The following is a 24954-nucleotide window of genomic DNA, read 5'->3' on the forward strand; positions in this document are numbered from 1 at the left end:
TGAGCACAGTGAAAGCCCAGCAGGGGGAGCCGCCTTGACAATTTGTCAAAGGCGCCACGCTTATTTTCCAAGGCCGCCTGGCTCCTCACCACTGTGGCAGTGGCAGTTGTCGTCGTCGTCATCATCATCAGAACAAGTAAACCCAGAGACAAAAGCTTGAGATTGACATTGAGCCTGCCACCGCTCGCTTTAACCGCCCTGCTCTTCAGCCACACAAGTGTTTCTTTCTCTCCTTTAGCTTCTCAGTTGAGCTTGTCCGCTTTATATTTAAGCTCACATGAATTTAATGTTAAAGTAATCTTATTATTTAATTCAACTGTATAGTTAATGCCTGCACTATTCAATCAAATGGAAATGTTACACATGTCTTGGGCCTCACTTTTCACATTTCCCTTAAGTTAAGCCTGGCGGTATGTTGATTTTTAACAAGGTTGGCAACATTCAGGTGATTCAAATCCCAACACAAGATACAATGAGGCGGTTTACTGACAGCTACACATAGATGAAATAGACGACGTATTCACTTACTGTGCAAGCACATTATGTCAGTACTTTTTATTGAATCATATTTTACGGCTTGTACCCACCTGGTTTATCACAAAAGCAGTGTTAGCTGCTAAAGCGACAATCAGTGTTGGCACAGAAGTGTGAGTTAGGGCACTGATGTTAGAAACACAAGTGAATATGAGTAGTGTTTAGTGTAGAGTGGACAGGCTCCTGGAATACTGCACTGGAACCAGCAAGAGTAAAATGAAGAACATTTTAAGATAAATGAGGATCACATGTAAAAACATTTAAAGTGTTCCCAGGTGAGAAATGCCGGAAATCCAGAGGAACTTTCCAGCCTGTGTGTACAACTGATTACTAACTACAAATAACCAGCAGTAAATGCGCCAGCAACTACTGCAAATCTTCTTCTTTGTTTAGTGCTCGTACTCTTCATGTCGTCATATAATTATTGAGTAATGATTCGCTTTGAAGTAATATATTGACACAATATATTATATATTTTGGGTACACAATACTTTAGTTGGCCTAAGAAAAGTAAAATTTGTAAATGTTTTTTTAAAAAAAAGCACAAATAGGCCAAACAAAAAAATGCCTCGGTACAGTTGGAGTAAACCGTCTTCCCGATTTTTGTATTGTTCACAAACACACAAACCTGCAGCTGTTGACAGAATGTAAGTGTGAAGTATTGGGACGTAATTGTGCTAACTGTGCACTTACACTGAACTTAATAAATCTAGTTGTAATTCAGCAAAGATGTATTACATGTATCTCAAATCCGGTATGAAAGAAATGCCAGCAGACGGAAACGTAGGAGACGGATCCAAGTAAACAACTTTGGCGTGAACAGAACCGTCTTAACAACTCTGTTCAGTGCTGGAATAGAACAAACTGTATTATTTTCATTGGCTTCCCAAAACTTGCCTTTATCACTCTGAAGGACAGAGAGTAGCTCTAATCTAATCACATCACACACCTCATCAAATCTGCAATCTCAAGAGCCCAAGTGAAAAACTAGGGCTTTTTTATATAATCTGCTCTTTGTATAAAATGTGCATTTGTTATTGTATCAACCGTTTGAATAACTTGAAGGCTGAAAGCGAAGTGAAACTTCTATGTGAGATTGTTGTATACGAGTCCCTCCCCCTTCCCGCCCATACATCTTTCCTGCTTCTCAGCCACTGTACAAACTCCCCTTCATCCATTTGCAACACTGCAGGCACCTCAACCTTACGCCTCATACTGTAGCCGCTGATTAGCATATTATAACAACAGAAATGTCTCTGAACAAAGTAGTTGGCGACCTGTGCGACCCCCAGCTACTGAAAAGACAACAAAACTTCCCTTTTCTAACGGTTTCCTCCTGGGGCCGGAGCCAGAGAACAGCAGCGGTTCAGCGAGCCTGCAGCAAAACTTCCACACTGGCAACATGTGAATCATAAAAGTGAGCCTACACACTGTACCAAGGCACAAAACAAACCTGGAGAGTGACTCACACCCTTGCTTTTCATTTGGAACAATTCAATACTGATGAGATAATACTGACGGTGAGCGCTTTCGGCAAGTGGCCTGTTTTTAGTTGCCGCAGTGGCCTGGTAGTGGTTGAGGGCAAAGCAGCAGGCGGGAGGGAAGCGCTGATGACGGTGGCTTCGCAGAGCCTTTGACTGCTGCTGGCCGCGCCGAATAATGATGGCTGTTGCATAACCGCCACTGAGTGCAACTGGATTTTTTTTTTTTTTTTTTTTTTTTTTTTTTTGGGAAACAGGAGGGTTGAGGTGATGTAATGTCTGTCTGAGCTGAAGGGTCATATCAAAGAGCCTCCACTAGGAGGAGAGAGCAGCTCTGAACTGGATGGATGTGAGGATGATGAGCCAGATGTAGTCGGATAAAAGCAGAGGTGTGAATACTCCAAAAATCTGCATTTTTATTAGTGACTCGGTGACTGTTATGAGCCCTAAACGTCTAGGAAAATCTACCTACACCCTTTTCAAGTTTGTATACAGCATTAAATCATCGTTTAGTTTGTACCACATTCAGCTGCTGTTGGATCCCCCCCCCCACACACACACACACACAGACACAGTTTCATTGAAATTACAGTGTATCTTTAAGAATCTTTAAACAAGATTAAATGGCTTGTATTGGCAAAAACATTCTGAGAAATGCATCAAAGAAGTACAAATCTCATCTCCAGAAAGTCTATGTAATCATTTGCAAATGAGGGCGGCTCTAGCTATAGCAACATTGGTAATGTCGCGTCCCTCAGGCCATGCGAGCAGCTCCACTACAGAATTGTCTGTTCTGCCTGGGGCCCATAGATTATGACCATTCATAGTGTTTGGGGCCCTTTTACGTTCTTTGCGTACAAAGATTTCTCCTCATTCTCAGAACACTTCAGTGAAATTATGTTCCGCGTGAAAAATATCTGTGGAAAATGTGCAAAATTTTTAGCACAACTTTTTTTGAACTGTGTTGCTGGCATCACATTTGAATTGAGATTTATTTTATTTTATATATTTTTTTTTGAATTTCAACATGTGAAGTGTTTTTGTCCCACATTATAATGTATTTGCATTGGTTCACGTAAGCGGTCAAAAGTTCCAGCTTGCTTCAAGTATTCTTCTGTGGTGCCTCTGCATAATGCTATATGCTTATGCTATGAATCTCGAAAGGATTCTAGACCAGTGGCCGTCACCTGTTAACACAAAGTGTTTAAAAAGCAGTGTAGTGTTCAGCTAAATCTAAATTAGTTTGCATATCGCAAGAATGGATTCTGTGGCCGCAGGATGATGTCTGTCGCCGTGTTAAAACACCTGGTTAGGTTCAAATGAACACGTTCATTTGTCTTTCTTCAGCTATATTCTCTGTACACAAATCACTGTACTGAGTTGACTCAGTTAAGATTTTTAAATTTGCTGATGATACTACAGTGGTTGGACTCTTAAAAGTCAGATAAATCGATCACAATCAGATGAATGGATCATAATCTTCATCAACATTTTTTTGGGGGGGGGCATTTATTATCTTTACCTTCTTATCCAGAAACCATATTATGTATGTCTTTGGACTGAGGGGGGGAAACTGGAGAACCAGGAGAGATGCCAACTCCACACAGACGGCAGGTAGTATTCAAACGAGGGCTCTGGAAACGGTGTGACGACAGCACTAACCACTCCCCCACCTGCTGTGCTGCCTGCAAACTCAATGGATGATTATAGATTTTGGGAGATGTCAGGGAGGAAAAAACTATTCTTGAAATTGGATCTGATCTCAGTTGAAAGTGTGAAAGGATTTAAAAGAAACAGTGTAAGGGAAGACCCCACCAGACCCCCACCAGACTGTTGGACAGCAAAGCACTCTCAGCTTCTAATTTGGCTGAAATCTAAGTATATTTGTAATATGTCTTTGTGGCTGTCTGTGTTGTGTTAAGTGTCGGTGCCTCTGACCCATAAGCACACAAGGCAAAGTTTTCAACATTTGTTGTAATAGCAATAAAGCGATCTTGCCTTGTCTTACCTAAGGGAGCATCATCCATCAGCTGATCTGAATTCATTCCAAACATCTGGGAATTTCTCTTTGTTTACTGACCTCAACCTTATAGTGGGTTGACATTATCACTGTGATGTTATGCAATTTCAGTAGACGTGTCTGTTTGCAGCCCTTTCACTTTGGATGCTTTAGCACATAGGCTGCTGATATGTAACTTATTTTATTGAATTCTTTAAGTGATGGACTTCTTCTATAATGTTTTTTTTTTCCAGAGTAGCTTTAGTTTGGTTACCTGTAAAGGTTTTTATTACATCTCCCATCCTTGTGATTATTTTTTTATGAAGGGCTGTCTTCCACAACATTTTTAAGGCCATAAAGAAAAATAGTTTCTCAGCCCCAACAATACAATATATTTCATGGATATTTCAATCTCCATGAGAAAAGGAAGTCTGTCTGAAAAGATGATGTCATCCTTTCAACCAAGGACTGAACACATGTTTTATCTTCTTAAAGATGACAGGATTCATATTTACTGTCAATCATACCATCAGTGTAGCTGCCACTTTTTTCCTAGATGGTAGTGTGTATCATCAAATATCACTACGGTACTTGTTTTTTTTTTTTCTCTCCCTCCCTGCAATCGATAAAAATAATTCTGCTTCTCTATTGCAGCTAACAAAGGTCAACAACATCAGATTTTTGTTGTTTTATTAGCTTTAAAATGGTCGTTAGTACTCAGGGTTTAAGCTGAACGAATTCATATGTAATCATTGACAAAGACCTTGTAGTGTAAAATGTTACTGTATATAGTCCAACATCTTTCAAAATGATAAATATGAGGAGTAGAAGATATAGAAATCACCTCCTGTGAGCTTCTTTGGCCCGGTCAGTGACAAGGTTATTTACACGGTTCAAAGTCGATGTGGTGTCTTTGTGTAGGAGCTGCCGTGGGTGGCAGAGGCCGACAGATGGATGTGTGATCAACCCAACATGAGTGATTTTCCTCTCTTCATCACACACACAGACTTTGCCTGCGCCGGCTGATGAATCACTTCATAGATGTGAAATATATCGGCCTCATACCTTGGAGGAGAAATAATGGTCAGAAAAATGAGCCAAAGCTTTGTGTGGAGTTGTGCAGACACACTGACTGAGACTGGGCCTGTATTTAGACGTTTAGTGTTGGAATGACACACGTGTAAATGATTTTCTTATTTTTAAGCACTTGGCTCTACCAAGTTTTGCCCTGGGGATTATTCATTTGACTTAGTCTTATTAGTTTATTGCGCCTCAAATGTAAGAATGGTAGAACATTCAACAGGGTTTTTGCAGCAGCAATGTGAAGTTGGCGCCATTGTTTTTTTTCCTTTCGCTACACAGACCGCAGGGTTCAAAAAGCCCAATTAAAAACCCACAATTGCATTTCAAAGCCGTGCATGTTTTTTTACGTCATCCCCTGCCAACCCACCACTACCTGAAAATGCATTACCACTGTAGCTAAAGCTAAAGTGCCAGTCCAACTACGTTGTCACATGTGGCTCCAAATCAGTGGACCCGTCACATGTCCATCAGGAAGTGCTCTAGATGTATTTAGCCAGGGGTCAGATCATTCCCACCTCTTCGTAAAATGTAGTATATTACAAAGACTTTCTGTAATAAACTGTAATACTAGTCATTACTGAGGAAAGGTACTTAGCATTTGCTCTGATTCGCCACGTTTTAGTAATTTAGCTGCTGCTATTGTTTTATTTTAATTTTTAAAAATGGGGCCCATTAGCCCGTCCTTTTGTTAGGCCACAGAAACTGAAGAGGCAGACCCCACAGCCTGCAAGGACACACTCAAAACCCACAAAGTGAAACAATTTAAATCCATCAACCTGAAACAAAAAACACTTTTCTCAATCCACCCCCATTTTTTTTTTCTTTTTTTCCCCCCTTGTCTGCCGGCAGCGCTCAGATTAGACCTGCTCTATTAATGATGTCACCATATTTTATAATAGTGTTGTTACAGCAGCAGTCACTTCCTATAGCAGCACACAATGCATCCTGGATGGGGGACTTGGTAATATATCTTCCTCCGGGGCTTTTAGTCTGAATTACAGTTGGGAAAAACAAAAGGTTAATCACATTGGGAGACTCCGCTCTGCCTCTGACCACCCAGCTTCTCCCTTTCTCTACCTCAGTGTTTCAATTCATGCTGCTTTATTGGCATGAATGTTAGATGAACCGGGGGGAAAAAAACCCACCTTCCAAAGCACCTAGAACACAATACAGAGGTCTTTCTGTCCTTTTTCTACCCACGTTGTTGCTCTTCTTGCCTTTTTTTTCTGCCCCACTTTGTCACCCTCAATTTACATTTATCACTATGTCTTACATTTACATTTAGATTCAACTTAGTGATTGCATTATAAAGTAGGCTGCTGGAAATGCAATCACTCATTGGAGAGTCACGTATCAAAGCATCCTCTTGTTGATGACCAAAGTCCTCACATCCCCGACCTCCTTCTCTTCATTTCCCATCGTGCTTAAATGCCGGCAGGCACATTACATTGAAATTCAAGAGGTTATCTTGCAATGGTGATGGGAATTGCAGCAGCCTAAAGAATTGCTGTAGGGTAAAGGTTTTTTTTTTTTTTTTTTTTTTTTTTTTTTTTTTAAGGACACGTATGGCTGAGCTTTAATGAGCACAACATCTTTTCTCCCTCTGTCTGAAAAACAGCGCCTCATCACCATTGAAAGTGGAAACGGGGGATGTGTGACGCTTCTAACTTTGTGTGTACGTGTGTTTTTTGCAGGGTGGAGGGGCCTGCCGTGACCTTCAAAGTGAGACCGAACGCTCAGAACCTCAGCACCGCAGATGTGGCCAATGTGGCTGGTAGGTTCTCCTTGGCTGAGTAATGTTTCTTTACTGACAGAGAAAAAGACAGGCCATTATCTTTGGCTTGCTGCTGCACCTGGGGCCCCAGATGAACATTTTTCAAAACTTCACTCCTCTGTAAAATATGTGTTTTTGTGTTCAGCCATACCTACACTTGTACTTTGTGTTTAGTTTTAGTTTGGTTTAGTATTTGGTATTGGCCCATTTTGACAGGACTCCAGCAGGGTTTTCTGTTTTGTCACGAATCTCCAACCAGCCATGTTTGGCTCTATTGTGCAAATCCACTGAAGAGTTGGATTTGTGCCTACAAAAAAAAAAAAAAAAAACAGCAGAAATTTGTTGTTTGGGAAATGAGTCAGTTCATTAATACAAGAAGCAAATATGAAAATTTTGAAAAGGCAGACTTTCCTCACAAGTGTGCACAATGCAGCTTTCAGTCCTTCAACCAGTGTTGTACCTAAAGGAATTTAGTTTGCCCGGCTAAAAGGAAAAGCTTTCAGGGAGTAGCCAAGATGGACAATGATGGCAAATGAAGACTTTAGGTTTTAATATGGTATTAAACTAGTGGGATAAAAAAAAAGACTGAAAACCCAGAAAAAAGACCCTTGTTTTAATGGAAGATGGTCCTTTTTTATTTTTCCGAAACAAGTTCTGACTTGCTGTTACCTGGTAAATAAATTGCCTACTACTCCAGGTGCCAGGTAAATCTCTAAATCAAGGCTATTTTTATTATGGATTACAAAATCTGCTCAAAATCTTTCCTCATTTACTTCCAGCTCTCAGCCAGAGCCTCTAGCCTGTAGAGGTGAACTGTAGCTGTGCTCACACATTTCTTGAATTAATTGGAAGTAACTTGCTACACTCGTATATGAATCACTGTTTTAGATTATTAGCATAATTCTGGAGGGATGCAGTCAAAGACTCTTGTGATGCGGCACTGTGCGAGTATAGTTCGGCTTTCTAACCAGTTCTAACCAGTCAGAGAATTTCAGTTATTTATGCTGGATTATTTGGTGCATTCCTTTTTTTATGTTTAATTGTAATTTCATAGTGACAGTTGCCTGAAGTGCTGGGCAGAGAGGGGTGTGGACTGTAGAAGAGCAAGTAGAGGAAGCGCTGAGTGTAGCAGAGTGGACTATGTGCACGCGTTAACCTAAAATATTATAACATGCATTTTTTAGCTTTAAATCATTTAAAACGAACTATCTGCAAATGCAATCAAAGCAAAAAGAAATCTGAATGCAAACCAGAAAGATGAGTGATGCATTACATTTCTATAAACAGGGTTGGAAAAAAAAGTGTTTAATCAATCCATTTAGTTAAACCCAGAGTAGCAGCAACATGCATTGTAAAGGATTTAACTCCAGCTCTGTATTTGGTACATTTACACTTAGAAATTCTTGCAACGTCAATAATTAATGCTTTATGAGACCATGTCAGTACATTTGCCCAAGTTTGTTGCTTAGTATTTAGTTGCTTTTAGTTGTACTCTTGGATTCCGGTTGTTGCAGAGTCATTAACCTACTGTTTTGTGCATGTGAACATCCCTGTTTGGAAACGTGGATAACGTGGTAATGGGGAACTTAAAGTTCCCTAATGCTGGGGAGGTGTGCACATAAACATCTGTGCTTTTGATTAGTATCTGATGCGTCGGCAGACACATCCTTGCTTTAAGTTGCATAGTCTGCAAATAAAGAAATAGGATGATAAATGCACAGTGTGACAATGGTAATATGAAGGATAAATGGCTCTGTCCCTTTGTTTATTCCATGAGGAAGTTCATACTATCAGATTAAGAGATGTACGTTCCTTGTAAATGTAGAATTTAAATTTGAATTCACGACCAGCATTGAAGAGAGCCTCAAAAACAGCATAGTGATGTATAAACTTCCTTACTGTCAGATACGATATCTGTGATTTTCTCCACCACCTTTTTCTTCCTCTGAAGAAAGTGAAGACGGTTCCTCAGTGATTCTGTTTCAAGATCCTCCAAATCAGAATGACTCAGTCTTGCTTGTTCTGTCACAAGGAAAGGGACTCTGTAATAATCTGTCAGAGTGCGATCCAGCAGTAAAGACAATGTGAAGGTGTGTGTGTGTGTGTGTGTGTGTGTGTGTGTGTGTGGCTAGAGTGTGACTCATGGTAATGAGGCGAGGGTGTTGATGAAGTGGGGAATAAGGAGAGGAGGGATGTTTGCCATTAGCCAAGTTGTGAGTCCAGAGAGAGGGAGAACTTTCTTGATATTCCCTTTGCCCAACACACACACACACACACACACACACACACACACACACACACACACACACACACACACACATATCACCTGCTCTGGGAGATTGGCCTGTTAAAATAACTTGCATGACTAGCTCACAGTCTATTTTGTTCTTATCCCTGCTTGATCATTTCAACCTCACCTGCACACACATCAAAACACACACACACACACACACACACACACACACACACACATCAACACACACACACACTCTTTCTCTCACCCACACTATGGGCTGATTATGCAACAGCTTCTCTCCTGTTTTTAAGTGCTATTATTGCCGTTCTCATTTCCCGCCTCCTGCTGGCTCTGCAGGGTCATGGATGAGCCTCAATTGTTATTAATGCAAACATTTGACAGAACGTGCTTAAAATGAAATATGGCGGCCTCTCATCTAAAGTGCAATAGTGTGGGTGGACCGTCTTTAAAGTGTCGTTTGTCATATTCAACTAGAATATCAATCCATCCCAAAGTGTACATTATCCTCCCTGGCTGGGGTTTATAGTGCTTTTCTGAAACATTAAGCTTTACACGGCCATTGTAATGACATCGTTCTGTCATCATTTATAGCTGCTCAGCTGCGGGTGGTAGAGCTGGGACGCCCTTCTCCAACTTGTGTGTTTGGGTGGCATCTGTGTTTAAAATAATTCCGTTTTATTTGATTTAATTTCTGTGAGCACTTCAGACATCCAACAATGCAGTGACTTTAAACAAGGACAAATGGTAGAAGAATTCTGTTAGATGCTGTACTGCTGCCTTATGTTGAGACCATTTATAAATCAAACTAAACAGACGTGGACACTATTTAAATGACAAAGCATAATTCATTTTCAACAAAAAATAAATAAATAAGACGAGCACTTGCCTTCAACTAAAACTAGCTAAATGCTATTTTACAGTGAACACACAGCACTCGAGTCTGCGTGATTACTTCTATTAAATATCCCCAGACTTTAATTCTGTATCCATATCTTGATTTTCCATTAACATTAACATTTTTTCCACCCTGAAGGTAAATTAACATAATTTTTGCAGCAGGCCAGCAAAAAGTCTAGGCCCTTTGATAAAGGAGCAGCTCTAAACCCAGATGTTTGCTCTTGAAATGACAGCTGTCAAAAATCACCCCAGTGTGCTCACAATGACACACACTCTCCTAGTGAGGCCTAAAAGCTACCTTGAAAGTTGAATAGTAAAGGAAAAGTCCAACTTAAACAAATTGCATTATAAAATGTGGTTGGGGTTCATATGTAAAAGGCTTATTTTAAGAACTCACTACAACCTGACTGACACATATCAACATTAACATTATTTGACACGATATTGAAAATATCCATTTACTAAACCACTTATCCTGTTAGGGTCGTAGGTTGAGACACTAACGGGGTCATTACTTGGTCGATCACATTGCCAGACATTGAAGCCGACAACCACACACTCATTTGCACCTATGGGCAAATTCTTTGTAATAACACCTAAAAGCAGAGAACCTGCAGGGAACATGCTATTGTTTATTGTTGCTATAAATTTATATGTAAAAAAAATATCTGAGCAGACTGATCTAAATGGATATAAAATATACATTTCTACGGGGGCTACACGGTGTATTTCAGGATCATGATCGAACTCACGCTGTTTTCATTTTGACAAATCTCTGAGAAAATTCTGATGTGCAAAATGTGAAGTTATGTCACACTGTGCTAACTGCTGGGGATCGGGCGGCGCCATCTTGTGAGGTATTGTGCACAGCCTGCTACAGTGGTAGCGGGGTTACCTGCAAACCTTTCGCTTGCTTTGGCCAAAAGGTTTTTTAAATTGCTCAATTTATTGATGGGAATTAATGCTCTTTATTACCGTTAATGGTGAACTAAATGCATCCGTTTACAACTAAAGAACATCAATTTGAGTGTCACAGGAGGAGATGTGACTGGTCAGATGCCAGCTTCACCCATCCCACCTCAATAGAGAGGCGTTCAGTGACTGGAGGAGAACGTGGGTCAGTTGCAACTTTCAACTTCTTGCCAAAAAGAGGTATTTTAATCATCTGGGGAAAAATGTTGCAGAATAAAACTACATTGACTATATCCAATATTATGCAGTCCAGAGTACTACTGATATTTATGTTTTTTAAAGTCAATATAAATGTAGTAATATTGCACTATGTTTATGAAAAATGAAAATATTCATTGCCAGAATTTAGGCAGTATATGTGTATTACAGTATTTTTAGACATATTTGGTCTTTATGGCACAATCTTCTTTATAGAAATAGATGTTGTTTTGTATATAAAATCTTTGGTTATTAAATAAATCTAGCGGAATAAAAAGTGCACTTTATCTTTTCTGAATATAGTTGAGCAAAAACAAAGGTCAGTGAATCATCTATTGCATTTATGTTCTTCTTAAATACTACAGTAAGTATAAAGCTAGTTCTGCTTACAGCCTTGCAGGAGTCCAAGCCTCGACACTCTAAACCTCATCTATGGGCTTATTACACCAGATTGATTTTGACCCTGGCCTGCGAGTGCCAAAACGTCCAATTAATGCAGCCAGGACAGCCAGACCCCGTTATGCATTTTAAGAAGCCACGTTACCACTTCTGTCACGCACCTCCACCCATTGTGAGGGGACTCCAGGGCCACTGGGGGCCATTGTCAAATGTTGGGGGTGGATGTCAAGATGGTGGGCAGCAAGGTGGTGACCCTCATTGTCCAGTTGAGGGTGGGTGGGGGACCCAGAGGCTACTTTCAGCGATGCGTCACGGCCGTGAGAACGGGACCCTGTGAATAGGCCGTGGGTCAGGGTCAGGACAGTGGGCAGCTCAATTAGCACTTAAAGTAGGGGGATAGCAGCTGAGAGCCTCATCCCTGCACCTTCTGTTCATATGACTTCCACTTTATCCCACCAGCACTTGTTTTTGCATACATACTAATCATCTCTCAGCATGAAGATACTCACATGCCCAAAAGCTGTGCATTCCAGTATTCCGGGCCGTTGGGACAGTTACCGCTGGATCCATTTCAGACTCCTCAGTCTTTTCTCAAATTAAACTAACCCTTCATTGTTGTCAGCAGACAATGGCTCGTCCCTCAGACAGTTGATGACATTTGAGGTTTGATTTGTGTGTTGACATGTAAATAATTTCCTGGCAGAGAGGTCACTGTCAGTTTAATAAGTTAAAAAGACGTTGTCCCCTGGAGAGATGGAACCAGTGAATAGTTAATTTACATGCTAATTATTAAAACACCCCTTTTAAAAGTGGTTATCATTCCACTCTAGTACACATATTATTCAAAAAGTGTACTTTTAGACATGGGTGTGTGCCTGTTTTTCCCAATTACCGTTGCAATTTGTAATATCAATATTGGTTAAATGTAAAACGACTTAACAAACCGACTTTCACATGTTTCCATAAATGTTCTTCCCATGTTATTCTGCTCCTTCTGGTTAACATAACTTTTGGAAGAAAGGCATCATATTTACTGTACATGTACTTGATTTCACATTATTTCATGTTGTCCATAGAAAGTCAAGATGGCAGAAATTCTCAGATGACATCGTCTTTTGTTGAACTTTTTAATTTGTTTTCCATAATTCTGTTTGTTCACACTTCCTCAGATGTTTTTAAATCAATACAACCACTGTCAAGGCAGAATTGGTGTGTGTGTTAATATCCCTCAGTGGATGCCCAAATTGCCTGTCAGCACCTCACAGTTTGGGAAAAAAAAAAATACTGAGGTGATAAACGGAGACACGGATCAATAGAAAAATAATTTTCTAGATTCGTTAGACATCTATGTAAAAGCTTCTGTTTAAGCCAAAGGGCAAGGAGCAAATTGTCGCCAACCAGTTTTTGACCGTGGCACAAACTATGCTGCTGTTATTATAAGCACATGGCCCACGTTCCAGTTATATCTGCCAGTTTAGGACCATAAGGGACAGGTCAATTCTTCAGGCCACAAAAAATGACTAACTATGACTAATGTCTTTATTGCAGATTGTTGCAATCAGTCACATGACCCAACATTAAGGAAGTACATATATGATATAATGATGTCATACATATATCTTAGTACAGATTTTAAGACAAAGTGAATTTTTACTAAATTCTAAACATCTTTTAGTTTCTAATCCTAATGTTTTTGTGCCTGACCCCTAACCAAACTAGCGTGTTTGCACATTTCAATTCCACAATTTTCCGATTTAAAGAAATGTGGCCGCCATTTTGGCTCCATTGCAAGCAGCAGTATCTGCCATTTTGTTGCTTGGTTGCCAAAAGGAATTTCAACAGATACATGGCAGCACTATTACAACAAACAGTTCCGTGTCTCATATGAGAGGGTAGGTACGAACAACCTTTGTGGACATAAAGGTTGGAAAGCAGAATAGACATTTCCTGCTATTCGCAGTCTTTCTTAGAGTCACCGTACTAAGTGGTCATCAAAGAAGGGCAGATTTGTGACAGTGCCCGCCATGTGAACACTGAGTTACTGTTTACAATATAAAAGGATATTGAAACTAATTTTGGAGGCAGGGCCATTACAGATGAGGGTTCGAGGTATAATGCAGGACCTTGGGACTGCTGCGTACTTTACCAAGCTGTAGCAGCCTATTAATCTCTACACATATTTAAAAAAAAAAAAAAAAAAAAAAACTGTCCTGGTAGCAGGTGGACTTTCATATATATTCCTGTGACTTTATGACGATCATACATAAGACATCTTGCCTTAATTACAAATTACAGACTAACATCAATATTATCATTCATTTTTAGAAGTAGCTGGTGCCATTTTCTTTAATTGATTTCTGATAATAGATTTTGTTTATCATATTGATCAAGAAGTGAGTTCAGAAAAGGATGATATGAGACATGTTTGAGACAAAACCTCAAACCAGATCCCGATGACTGAGTGGAGGAAGGCTTTAAGTTGCTTTCACAAGCGTATCAGTTGCGTCTGGGCCTTTTCTTTTCTTCCCTTGACTTTTTGTCTCTTCATTTTCTTCCGTCTGAGTGGATTAGCATAGATCTTGTATGCTGACAGCACTGACCTTCACTGCAGCTAAACACTTGTCAAAATGCCAAATGTAATTACTGATCTCTTTAGGTCAAAGTAATGTGTTTCATCTACCTCACTTCGCCCCGTTATTGATGTGCAGGTCTTAGGATCTCAGTCGGGTCCCCCTTCTCCCCTCCCACAGCACCGGCTCCCCGCATGTGTTTGTGTGTTCTAACAAAGTGAGGAAAATGTATGCGTAATCATCTTTGAGTAATGTGCTGAAATTGCCATCTACTGTACGTATGTGGACAATTTTGTGCCTCCCTACTTCTAGACGTCTTTGTGTGACTTTGTCAGCCTATGTGCTCTCAGATCTTGTGATTATGGGCAATTTAAAGTTATCTCACACAGATGCAGAGTGCATCCCTAACACTGCCTTTCAAAGGTCATCATCATCTTCATGATCGTCATCATCTCCATTACCGTTTTTCTGTAAATTGCGTGCCAGGAAATTGTCAAGTCTGTTATGTCTTGACATCAGCTGTCTGTCAAGGAAGCACCTCTACTTGTGTCATATTTATATTCTCTATTTACTATAAAAGCTCGTAAATGCAATGTTTTTGAATCTTAACTTCTTATTTAGGTGTTAAGCAAAATCACAGGTCCTTAAATCGTGGCAGCAACACGACATTGTGATTTATTTTTTGATGTGTGTGTGTTTCGATGACACTCATGCTTAAAGAGAAATGTTTTACAGTCACATCCTAACATGCTGCTATTAGTAACAGCACCGAGTGATTTTGTGTCATCGCCGTCACTGTGTGGAACTCTTAATTGTTGCCATTGATTGCAGCCCTGATTGCATTGGAAACAGCTCTGGCATTGGGATCCATCCAACGGGTTTCTCTGTGTCCTTCAGGCGAAGGAAAATCTTTTCGTCATTTGAGTTCACCTGCTAATCAGATTTCACCTTACACCGAACGTAGATCGATTGTAGATATTTCTTTCACCTGTTGCCAAAGAAAACGATCAAAGTAGAGACAGAGATGGATAATAAAATGGGAGCGTGTGCTGGTGTTTAGTGATGCCATTTTCTGTGACACAGTGCAGTGTTTTTATCTCTACACTTGTAGTCATAGCAGAGCTGAAGGCATTTTGTGAAATTGCAAGATGCCTCATGCAAGTCTGGGAAAAAAAAAACTGTATTAACCGCCCCCCCACCCCACCCCCCCCAAACCAGAGTCACCTGTGGTTATTTTGATCTGACTTCAGAGAGAGCAGTGAGCTGTGTGCTGTCCTCTGGAGCTTTGTGAGCATCTGTGAGTCCTACCATCAAGCAGAGGAGAGGGATGGGAAAAGAGGAGGGGGAGGACACAGGTGTTGCGCCGGGCTCGAGTTTGCACGGTAGCGCAACGTGATCCCTGAGCCAACCACGCTGCCACCCTGCCAGCCACTCAGCCAAGCAGCCATCCTGATTTCCCTGTCGCTGGCACTGGCCGGCTGGCACCACCAGCCCCTCTCTCCCACTCCCGCAGCTGGCAGCATCTCTGTGCCCCTGACGTTCGCTGCAGGATTGGCAGACCTCTCCCAGATGGCCACCTTGTAGCGGAGCTGGCTTTGCTCTTGCATCACTTTTGCATCGTTCCCCGAGCTAAAGAGCTGTGGTGGATGGAGATGGCTTCTATTGGTGGTGCTGTGGCAGTTTTGCTGTGAGAATACTGTACGTGAAATGTGGGAGTGCTAAACTGTGCTGCAGCTCTCTCACTCTCCAATGATTATTTGTCGTTTCTGCTGTTTGCGTAGCTGCTACTCAGTAAATGAGTGACATTTGTTGGACTGGAAACGGGCAGTGTGAGATAAAATAAGAATCTGGTTGCACCATCCTGAATCCAAGCATACACGTTCACACACATCGAGCATACATGCACACGAGAACCTACGCTACATTTTAATGTAAATGTGATTAGACCTATTACAGCCCTTTTACATTCAAATGACAGGGCAGTGTCAAGGTGCCTCTTGGCCTTATATTTTATTTAGAATCTAATTTAAATCTTACTGAATTACGTATAATTGATATCTCACCAACTCTGTAATCCCAGCTGAATAGAAGAACAGACCTGAACCTCCTAGTGCTTGTTAGCACTAAGGCTGAATAATTTAATGTACATTTTTAAACTGCAGTGGGTGGCAGTTCATCCATTGCAGTTTTCTTAATATCCTCAGATTTAATGGCCATGTCTGTCTGATGACTGCTCCTAATGATAACTTTTTCATCCCACTGTTTTTTTTTTTTTTTTAAAGCTTCCTTGCTGCCACAAAATATGACACATGGTACATGTAGTGTCACAAAATTACAGTTATTAATTTATTAGAAGACAGTTTCATGGCATTAGAGACCAAGTAGACTCCGAGGTGGTTTTCTTAGTGTTGACAGTGAAGGCAACTTTGTTCCAAGCTCCTGTCTTCTTTCAACATTAATCCACTCTAGTAAAAGTAAAAGTAGTCGTGTATTTGAAATTTATTTTAAATATTTACATAATAAATTTTGCAGAGTAGTGATGATGAAAATGTGAATATTGGGTAAGTAATTGTCTTGCATTATAAAGATTTTTGGATGTTGCACTGAAAGCTCAGAACACGGGGGGCTGGTGGCTCAGTGGTAAAGCATTGGGATGCAGAAGGCATACAGACGAGGTGTGGGCCCCCACCCAGCCATCAAGGGCCCCCTTGGTGCCGAGGCCCAAGCCCAGACAAAATGGGAAGGTTGGGGCAGGAAGGGCGTCCGGCGTAAAAAAACTTTGTGTCACTTTGTCTTTGCTATATGCTTGTAGGATGTTTTCTGAACAACACTGTGATCAGCTGGAAGTTGAGGGGTGTTGGGAGTCTCTACACTCACCTCCTCTAAGGCCAACTAATGAGCCTACTCATGCCAGGTGTGGAACTAGGACCACCCTAGACTATATAACTGGGTCTCCTAACCAAATTTCCCTCGGATTTGAGAACCTACTTGGATGAGTAGTGAAACATTTATTAGATAACATCACATCAACTGGTCAGAAAAGTATCTCATCATTCATGACTCTATCAGAGGCTAAGCCAAGACCTCATGTATGTGTTGACACTAAGATCAGTTTAGCAACGTGCCTATTTTTTTTTTATTCCCAATGGAAAAAACGTATTTAAATCAGTTGTTTTGCTCATGTAGAAGCGAAAAAAGAAACTTGTTTTTGTCGGAGCCCCATTAGATGTAATTTTGCCAACTGCCTTTCCTTCTAGAGCTTCCATAATTGCAGCTTCTTGTTTGTTAATTTTGGTTCTCTCAATTGGCAGAACGAGGTTCGGTGGTGGGAAACAGCTTTGCCATTGATGTATTTGTGGTTCCTGGCTCCTCATTCTACAGTATCAGAGGTGAAAAGTTAAAGGTTGACTTCACCAATTTCTAGTTTGATGAAAGCACATATATGTTGGTTATTAAACTTCCCTCAGCCTTCCAACATCCCTCCCTCTGCTTTTTGCTGAGAACTCATGCAGGCAAAATCATCGGGAGGTCATCTAGTTGGTCATACTACAAAGTTATAATCTTGGTTGAACTCCTTCAAATGCCATCACCTGGTAGTTTGACTGTGCCTGAAACTATAACCACAGGAAACGAGCTCCGAATACGTGAACTCGCCTTTTAAATTCCAAACTCCATTGTTGTTGATTTTAATGGGTTAATTTCTGATGAATTTTGTGGCTGCAGTTTAACAAACCCAAGTACTGACCTCGACATCACTAATACTTAACAATACACTCTGTATCGCAGTAAACATTTTCCTCTCCGCTTCAGGTGCAGTATTTTCTTTGCACTTTGACTGCACCTCAGACTTTTAAGGACAGTTGTGTTCTCTGCTGCAGTTATTACAGACTCCAGACTGCAGCCGCCTGTTGCTCGCTCGCTCTCTTTTTCTCTCAGCAGCCCGTGGAGGCCGCCTGGACCCAGAAGCTCATTTTTAGCCGTCTTCAAGATGGCTGATGAGACGTAGAGGCAGACAGCTGGATTGATTGGCCCCTCTTGAGCGCACAGGCCTTGATTACAACTGCACTCAAGTGCCCCCCGTTCCCCTCAATTTCTCTTTCCGTCTTGTTCTCCTGGTCTGCCACTCTCCTCTCAGCTACCTTCTCTCACCCTTTTCTCATGATGTCTTTCTCCCTACAAAGAGAAATGGTGGATAAGAGGAGACTTCAGAGGAGAGAGCAGAAAAGAGCAGAATGACTAATGAAGATTTGGCTTTGCATGCTTCTGCATCAGAAAGTAGAACAGCATGAGAATGGAGCTGCCTATTAAGGGCTGGTTCGAAATGAATTTGGAATCATACTCGTGAGAGAATTAAATCAATATTTTAAGAACTGAGCAGGGATAGAGCTGGTAGTTTACAAAATCTGTCAAATGCACATTTTTAGATGGAAGTTGGGTGGTCGCATCCTGCCGGTCCCATAAATTAGAAATATTTTGCCTGTATAAACAGCCTCATGCAGTATTGTGATTACAGAAATAGTGTTACGCAGATTATTCAGGCTCTGCGTGTTCCCCTGTGATTTGTGCCTGGTGGGTGGAAGTATTATCGGCAGTAGTCAAATCCTTTTCTTAAATTAAAATTAGAAGACCTTTAAAGGGTCAGTTCACTCAAACAATCAGATTTTTCAGCTTTACCTCTAGTCGTAGCCATGAGGATCCTTTTTATCCATCTCAGATTTATGCTGCCACCTGAATACAATGGATGTGGATTACATTTCACTTGTAGTGCTTGAAGCAAAGAGAGATTAGATTGCTCTATTTTTTTTCCCAATCAGCCACCGCATCATGTAAAGGTGTTTGCTGATGACCTGTAGCTCTACACAGATAAGACACAGAGTTTATTTGCACATGCAAAATTATAGAAACTGCACCAAGAGAGAAGAACTTGTTAATGACGAGCTCAAACCCCAAAGGGGGCCTATAAACTCGATCTCCACCTGAAATAGAATTTTTTTCTTTTTTTTTTTTGCTGATTGACTGTTATCTGCAGTCTTTTAAAAGGCACAGCATGTCTGCACAGTTCTGATTATTCTACTTTACCCCTCAGGGAACTAAACTTAGACTGAATAGTGCTCAGTATTAGTATTTATGGAATACTTGTCTCAGGTGACGTGTTTAGACAAATAACCACATATTTTGGACATAGGTCTGATGGTATAGTAAATTAACCGGCATATCAACAAATCTATTTATTTATTTTTTTCCTTTTCCTTTTTCCTGTTTATCCCGTAATTTCAGTGTTGCTACAGTGGATCATTGGTCTGCATGTTGATTTGGATGACATGTTTGACCAAGAAGCAAAACGTTACATACCTACATAAAGTGACAATGTACTTTCTCGCTATAGTAATAACTGTGAGCAATTGTCATCATTAAAGCACACAGTGTCTCGCGTTGGAGTTTCTTATCCACTGGAGTCTCTTACCTCCCGAGTATTAAACGTGTAAATTGGTCTCGGATTTGTTGCCTAGGATGATTCAAAGATTTGTAATCACAAGGCCAAAACTGTGGCAAGTACATACTTGTACACAATGGGGATTGACATTGGTTAAACTGTCAGTCTGTTGAGCTTATGTGGTCTGAATTGATATATGGTCAGTTGGCAGTTTATTAGCTAAAAGTAATCCCAGTCCAACTATACAACGGTTCTGAAATAAATCTTCCTGCATGAAGAGGAGACGACATGGTCACCTTGGCTAAGGTAAATAACAAATTTGTCTCTGTGTATAATGACATACAGTTAACACCACAAACTACATGCTCCAAAATGACCATAAAGTCAAATTAACTGCTTCCAATAACGGTGTATATTGACAGCTGCTGGATGGATTGCTGTGAAATTTAAAATAAACATCGATCATCCCCTGAGGACGAATTCTAATCAGTTTGAATTTTCCCCCCACGCCACCAACTGAAACTACAAACCAAAAGCAGTGAATTAAAATTTAGAAAATATACCACCGATGCGATCCTGCCTCACATCTCGTTACTGTTTTCCGTAAAGTATTTACAGCTAATTGACCCACGCTTGGTACATTTTTTTTTGTGGGTTTTTTTTCTCTGTGTGATTTCTAGTGTAACTGCAATGTTGTTGCCCAGTCTGCTGCTGCTATTTTCATCAGGAAGAAGGAGAGGAAGACAGAAATCGCACACTACAAACTACAGCTTAATTTGATTTGAAGGGGATTGATTCCTGTTAGAGGATCTTTACATTTGCCATAGTCCATAGTGATCTAAGAAAATCCATCAGTTGCAATAATGTAAATTAGATACACAATCTTTAATGATGTCTATATAGGTTTAATTCCTTTACTTTCTAGTTATCATGTAATTAGCATTTTCTTGCAATTGCGTGACCAAGATACTATGTTGGTGTTTTTGTATTTGGAGTCACTAACAAGTAAAGTAATCTGTGTGGGTCTGCAATTTGTCTGCAGTCGTCTTGATGGAGAGCTTGTACAAGTTGGCTACTCCTTGCTTTCATTTCAAACCTTTCTTGTTAAGAGTGCGTAGCCCCAAGTTGAAATGTTCCTCACCGTTGCTGGCAGTGTCTCTCTGCTGCATCGTGTTTCATGTAGAGGGAAAGTGAGCGACAGAGGCAGTCAAGAGCTTCAAAGGCTTCTGATGACATTTAGTGCTCTGTATCTTCAAAGACCAGGCCCTCTTTTGTAGTTCTTCTTTTTGTGTATAATTAATGAAGCCCTTCCTATGGATTTCTTTTCCTTTTTTTCTTCTTCTTCTTCTTCTTCTTTTTTTTTTTTTTCCCCCCAATTTTTCGAGTGGGATTAGAACAGCAGATTAAGGAAGTGCACCTAATTTTCAATTTGCATTCTGGCAACTTCAAACTTCAGTACTGGTGATGAGTGGGTGGTTTTTAAGAGGTTAGAAAGTGTCTGGGCTGTGTAGACGGTGTGGTCATGTGATCAAATCTGAATTGACTTGGTGTTTAGAAATGCTTAAAGAATTACATGTCAGGGTGCATGTCATTGAAAATGTAGTCACATTTTATAATATCAGGTGTAAATTGTTGGTATTCTTGGGTTTGTGCATAGTAGCAGAGTAGTCACCCCCACCTTACAGCCACAGGGTCATGAGGGTTTGACTCAGCTTACCAGCTGTGGCCTTTCTGTGTGGAGTTTGCATGCACACCATGTGCCTGCACGGGTTTCCTCCCACTGTCTGAACACATGCAGTTAGGTTATAGGTAACTCTAAGCTGCCTGTTCAGGGATAGTGGTGACCCGCCCTGGATGCGCCCCACGTCTTTCCCTGTGACAGCTGCTATCAGAACATAAACTTAAAAAATGTCCTGCCAAACATACGTGCTTTGCCTTTTCCCTTTGCCTTTTCCCAGTTTTTGCTTTAAGGTGGGTGTCATCACAAGTAATGTAGAGCTAACCCATGCTCTACCTGTAATATTGGGTGCGGCCTGAAGAGCAACACACTCAAACATTTAACAGCTAATGCAGCACTGGTTGGCGGCTCACAGGATCCAGTGAGATCCAGCCATGTAATTTCACAAACTCATGCAAAACCCTAATAATTACAATTTGGAAACTGCTTCCACAAAAATGTTTACAAGCACATGTTGAAGATATTATTTTGTTACTGTGGCAGATGGGAAGAGTTCCGATAAAACATGGAACCCAAGGCAGCTTAAAAAACATTCATCCAAATGTTTTGTTTTCCAAAATGAGGGAAAAAGAATAAGTTTTACGATTTTGGTGTGTGCTCTGCTAAACTGAGGTAAACTGAACAGCCTCAATGTCTATAATTAAAGAATGGAAATTGTTTTATGAACACACATAAATATCAAAAATGCTAACAGCCTAATTGCCATATTTATTTTTCTGTGTTGTGAACATACCTGTTTTGCAACAGAGCTGAAGAATGAACCATGGTGTGTACATTAACATGCTCATTTCATGTTGATGTGCAGAGCATTTCGCTGCTGGAAAGGGCAGAGTACAGATCTGTCAGGAAACCTGAGCAGGTTGCATTTGCCTGTTTGAGGGTTTGGGGAAGGAATGAATTATGTATCAACTGGGGGAAGGGGAACATCAAGAGCATCGGTCCTGGGAACAAACTCAAACACAGGAGCTCACAGTGTCGTAATTCTTGGCCACATCGGATTAAAGACATGATTGAGAAAATGTTTGTTCTTCAAAGAGGTATCCATCATTTGCAACAACTGACACCTAAATCAAATCCCGCTTGGCACAGATTTGAAGTAAACGTTGTTTAAATTTGTTTGTATAAAAGATTTATTTGATTGCCAAAATGATTTTACCTTCAAGGCTATAAAAGACGTTGTAAGAGGCGCCTTCCTGAATGACTGACGGCATTGAGTATGAGCTCTAATTGGGACAAGTTAGCCTCTCTTTCTGTTTACATGCTCTGTGTGTCCAAAACGCTAAAATATGATTTTAAACAGATTTTGTATCACAGTAACACACTCTGAGATTCTGAATTTGCATGGCAGCTCTTTATATTTACCCTGTTTTGGCACAAACACTCGTAATTACATCAAGGGCTTTAATCCGAGAGAGAGTAGTATCAGAATTCTGTCTGCTGAACTTCCCTGTGAGGCATGAAGTTACTTTTCACCCCTTACTACAGTTCACTTTCATCATGGAAAAGGAGAATGTTACTCAAAAAAGAAAAACATGTTTTGAGTGACATAACCAAGTAAGCAATCATTTAGTTATTTGGCTATCAGAAGATACATCCAGACATCTTGAACCACATGTGGTTAAAAATGTCTTTTGATGTCTGTTCAATTCAGTGTTAAGCGGGTCCTGACTGCGGGTGGAAATAGTCGTAAATACCTTTTGAGACAACATTTATACTTATTGTACAGACATCCGGAATAACGTAGAAATTTCGTTCAGTTTTAGTCCAATTTCATCCAAGACGCCAAGTCGGTGATTGATTCACAAATCACCGATTCAGTGCTTTCTGGGATCCTTTTCATACTAAATTATACAGTGTATTGTATTCATTGATGCTTCTGCATCAAAAAATGAAAGGACTTGTGCAAATCCTTAACTGTTGTCTTTCTGGAGCCGACGAGAACAACTTTTTACTTGGAAACAGCTTTTCTATGCTTAGTATGATTATTATTATTTTTTTAATAGTATAGTGTACTGCGTTCCTTTCACCTGCATCGTGTCATGAAGTAACTGTACTGTATCATCTTGCAGGTTAAAAGTGATTGTTTAGGTGCCGTGGTTAAAAAATGTAGCACTTCACTGATTTGCATCTTCTAAATTCTGACATGCAGCATCCTGTGCTACAGTCAACAATGTAATAGCCTGACAAAGGTCGGGGGGGCTAACTTGCCTTGAAGCTGCTGGTGGGGGTGCGAGTGTTCGACATTGGAAATGTTGCTGTCCAAACACTTTGTCTAATACTACTTGTCAACAGACAGGTGAGAAAATGACTGGTGGTAATAAGATTGAGGAAAGTGTTGCATTAGCACCTTCAAGTGTAAATAGCTTCTTCTATTGCCTATTAGACCTAGATAATCTGCAAAGGTTGAGGGTGATGTGGGTGGTGGGTGGTGGGGGAGATTCACAGAAAAGCATATTAGCTGTGTCAAAACAGTCAGGGGGAAAAAAAACTCCAGAGAATATAATTAGGGATCTCTTTTTACTATCCCTCTTTTTGTGTTTTAATCTGCTATTGATAAAAGACGGGTTATTTGTTTCCTCAGCTGCACACTCTGTGCAATATCCTGTCACCCTGGCTGCCTGCAAAAAGAAATATCTGCAACCCCCCCCCCCCCCCCCCCCCCCCCCAATCCCTACACCTCCCTTCCTCTCCTCTCTTCTTCTCTCTCTGCTCTTCTGGGTTTTGCATTATAAAGAGATTTCATCTCATCTACCTTTAGCCAGGTTTTGCCTTTGATATTATTTATTAGCAATGGTATTGAACAGTTCATGGAGCTAGTACCTTGAATGGGCCCCCTCTTCGTCTTCTCCCCACAATCAATACTGTTCCACATTACATATACATCAGCTCCGAGTGCAATATCGCTCCCTCTCAACCTGCGGCCTAATTAAAAAGATAAGCGGCTCCGTTTGAAGCCCACTTTAATAGGCCGCTGCCTTGTTTCTAGGCGTGAATATTGAATAGAATCATGACTTTGCTGGAGATTCAGTTCATTTTGTATAGATTACCCTGACATGATGAAGGGCTTGGATCTCTGGATGCCGTCAGGCCAGGATCACATGGAGACACACGGTGTCTCACCTACAGTGTGATGCAAAATCAGGACATGATTTACTGTATTATGATGCTTGGTGAGTTCCAGACTCTTGAGAGCAAGATCACAGAGCCACTTTTGATAGCAACAAGACTTGGAGATGCATTTTCATGCGGTGCTCCACCACTTTGGAAAAATACTGCCCCTTTTTGGAGAGATTATGGTAGTTTAAAAGATCCCGTTTATATCCAGGTTTTAGTATCAATGATGTTGGACAAGCTGTCGACATAATCCTTTACGTCTTCTCACCAACTGGAAGAGTGAATAAAAATGTAGGCAAATAGCCTCAGCAACCACCATACTTGTATACATACATATACATGTTCAGCAAGGCATTTTTATTTTCTCTCTTGCACAAGTGTAATGTTATTGGCAGCCGTTCAGTTACATAGTTGCTACTGCCAATATGTGAGAGCTTATTAGTTATATCTGTAATGATCAGAGGCTCTCAGCCTCACTTCAGCCTTCTGAAGGGATGTAGAGCT

The 24954-nt window shown here is 40.6% G+C and overlaps 1 protein-coding gene across 2 annotated transcripts in view; it reads left to right on the forward strand.

Annotated features, from left to right (window-relative positions):
- The window catches only part of LOC137098885 (receptor-type tyrosine-protein phosphatase N2-like), a 189526-nt gene that overhangs the window by 56784 nt on the left and 107788 nt on the right, over positions 1 to 24954 (forward strand). For both annotated transcript variants that reach the window (XM_067475576.1, XM_067475577.1), the window contains one exon: positions 6792 to 6871. In XM_067475576.1, the coding sequence (XP_067331677.1) occupies positions 6792 to 6871 (80 nt within the window). The remainder of the gene's footprint in view (positions 1 to 6791; positions 6872 to 24954) is intronic.

Source organism: Channa argus, chromosome 14 (genome assembly GCF_033026475.1).
Source record: "Channa argus isolate prfri chromosome 14, Channa argus male v1.0, whole genome shotgun sequence".
Classification (NCBI taxonomy): domain Eukaryota; kingdom Metazoa; phylum Chordata; class Actinopteri; order Anabantiformes; family Channidae; genus Channa; species Channa argus.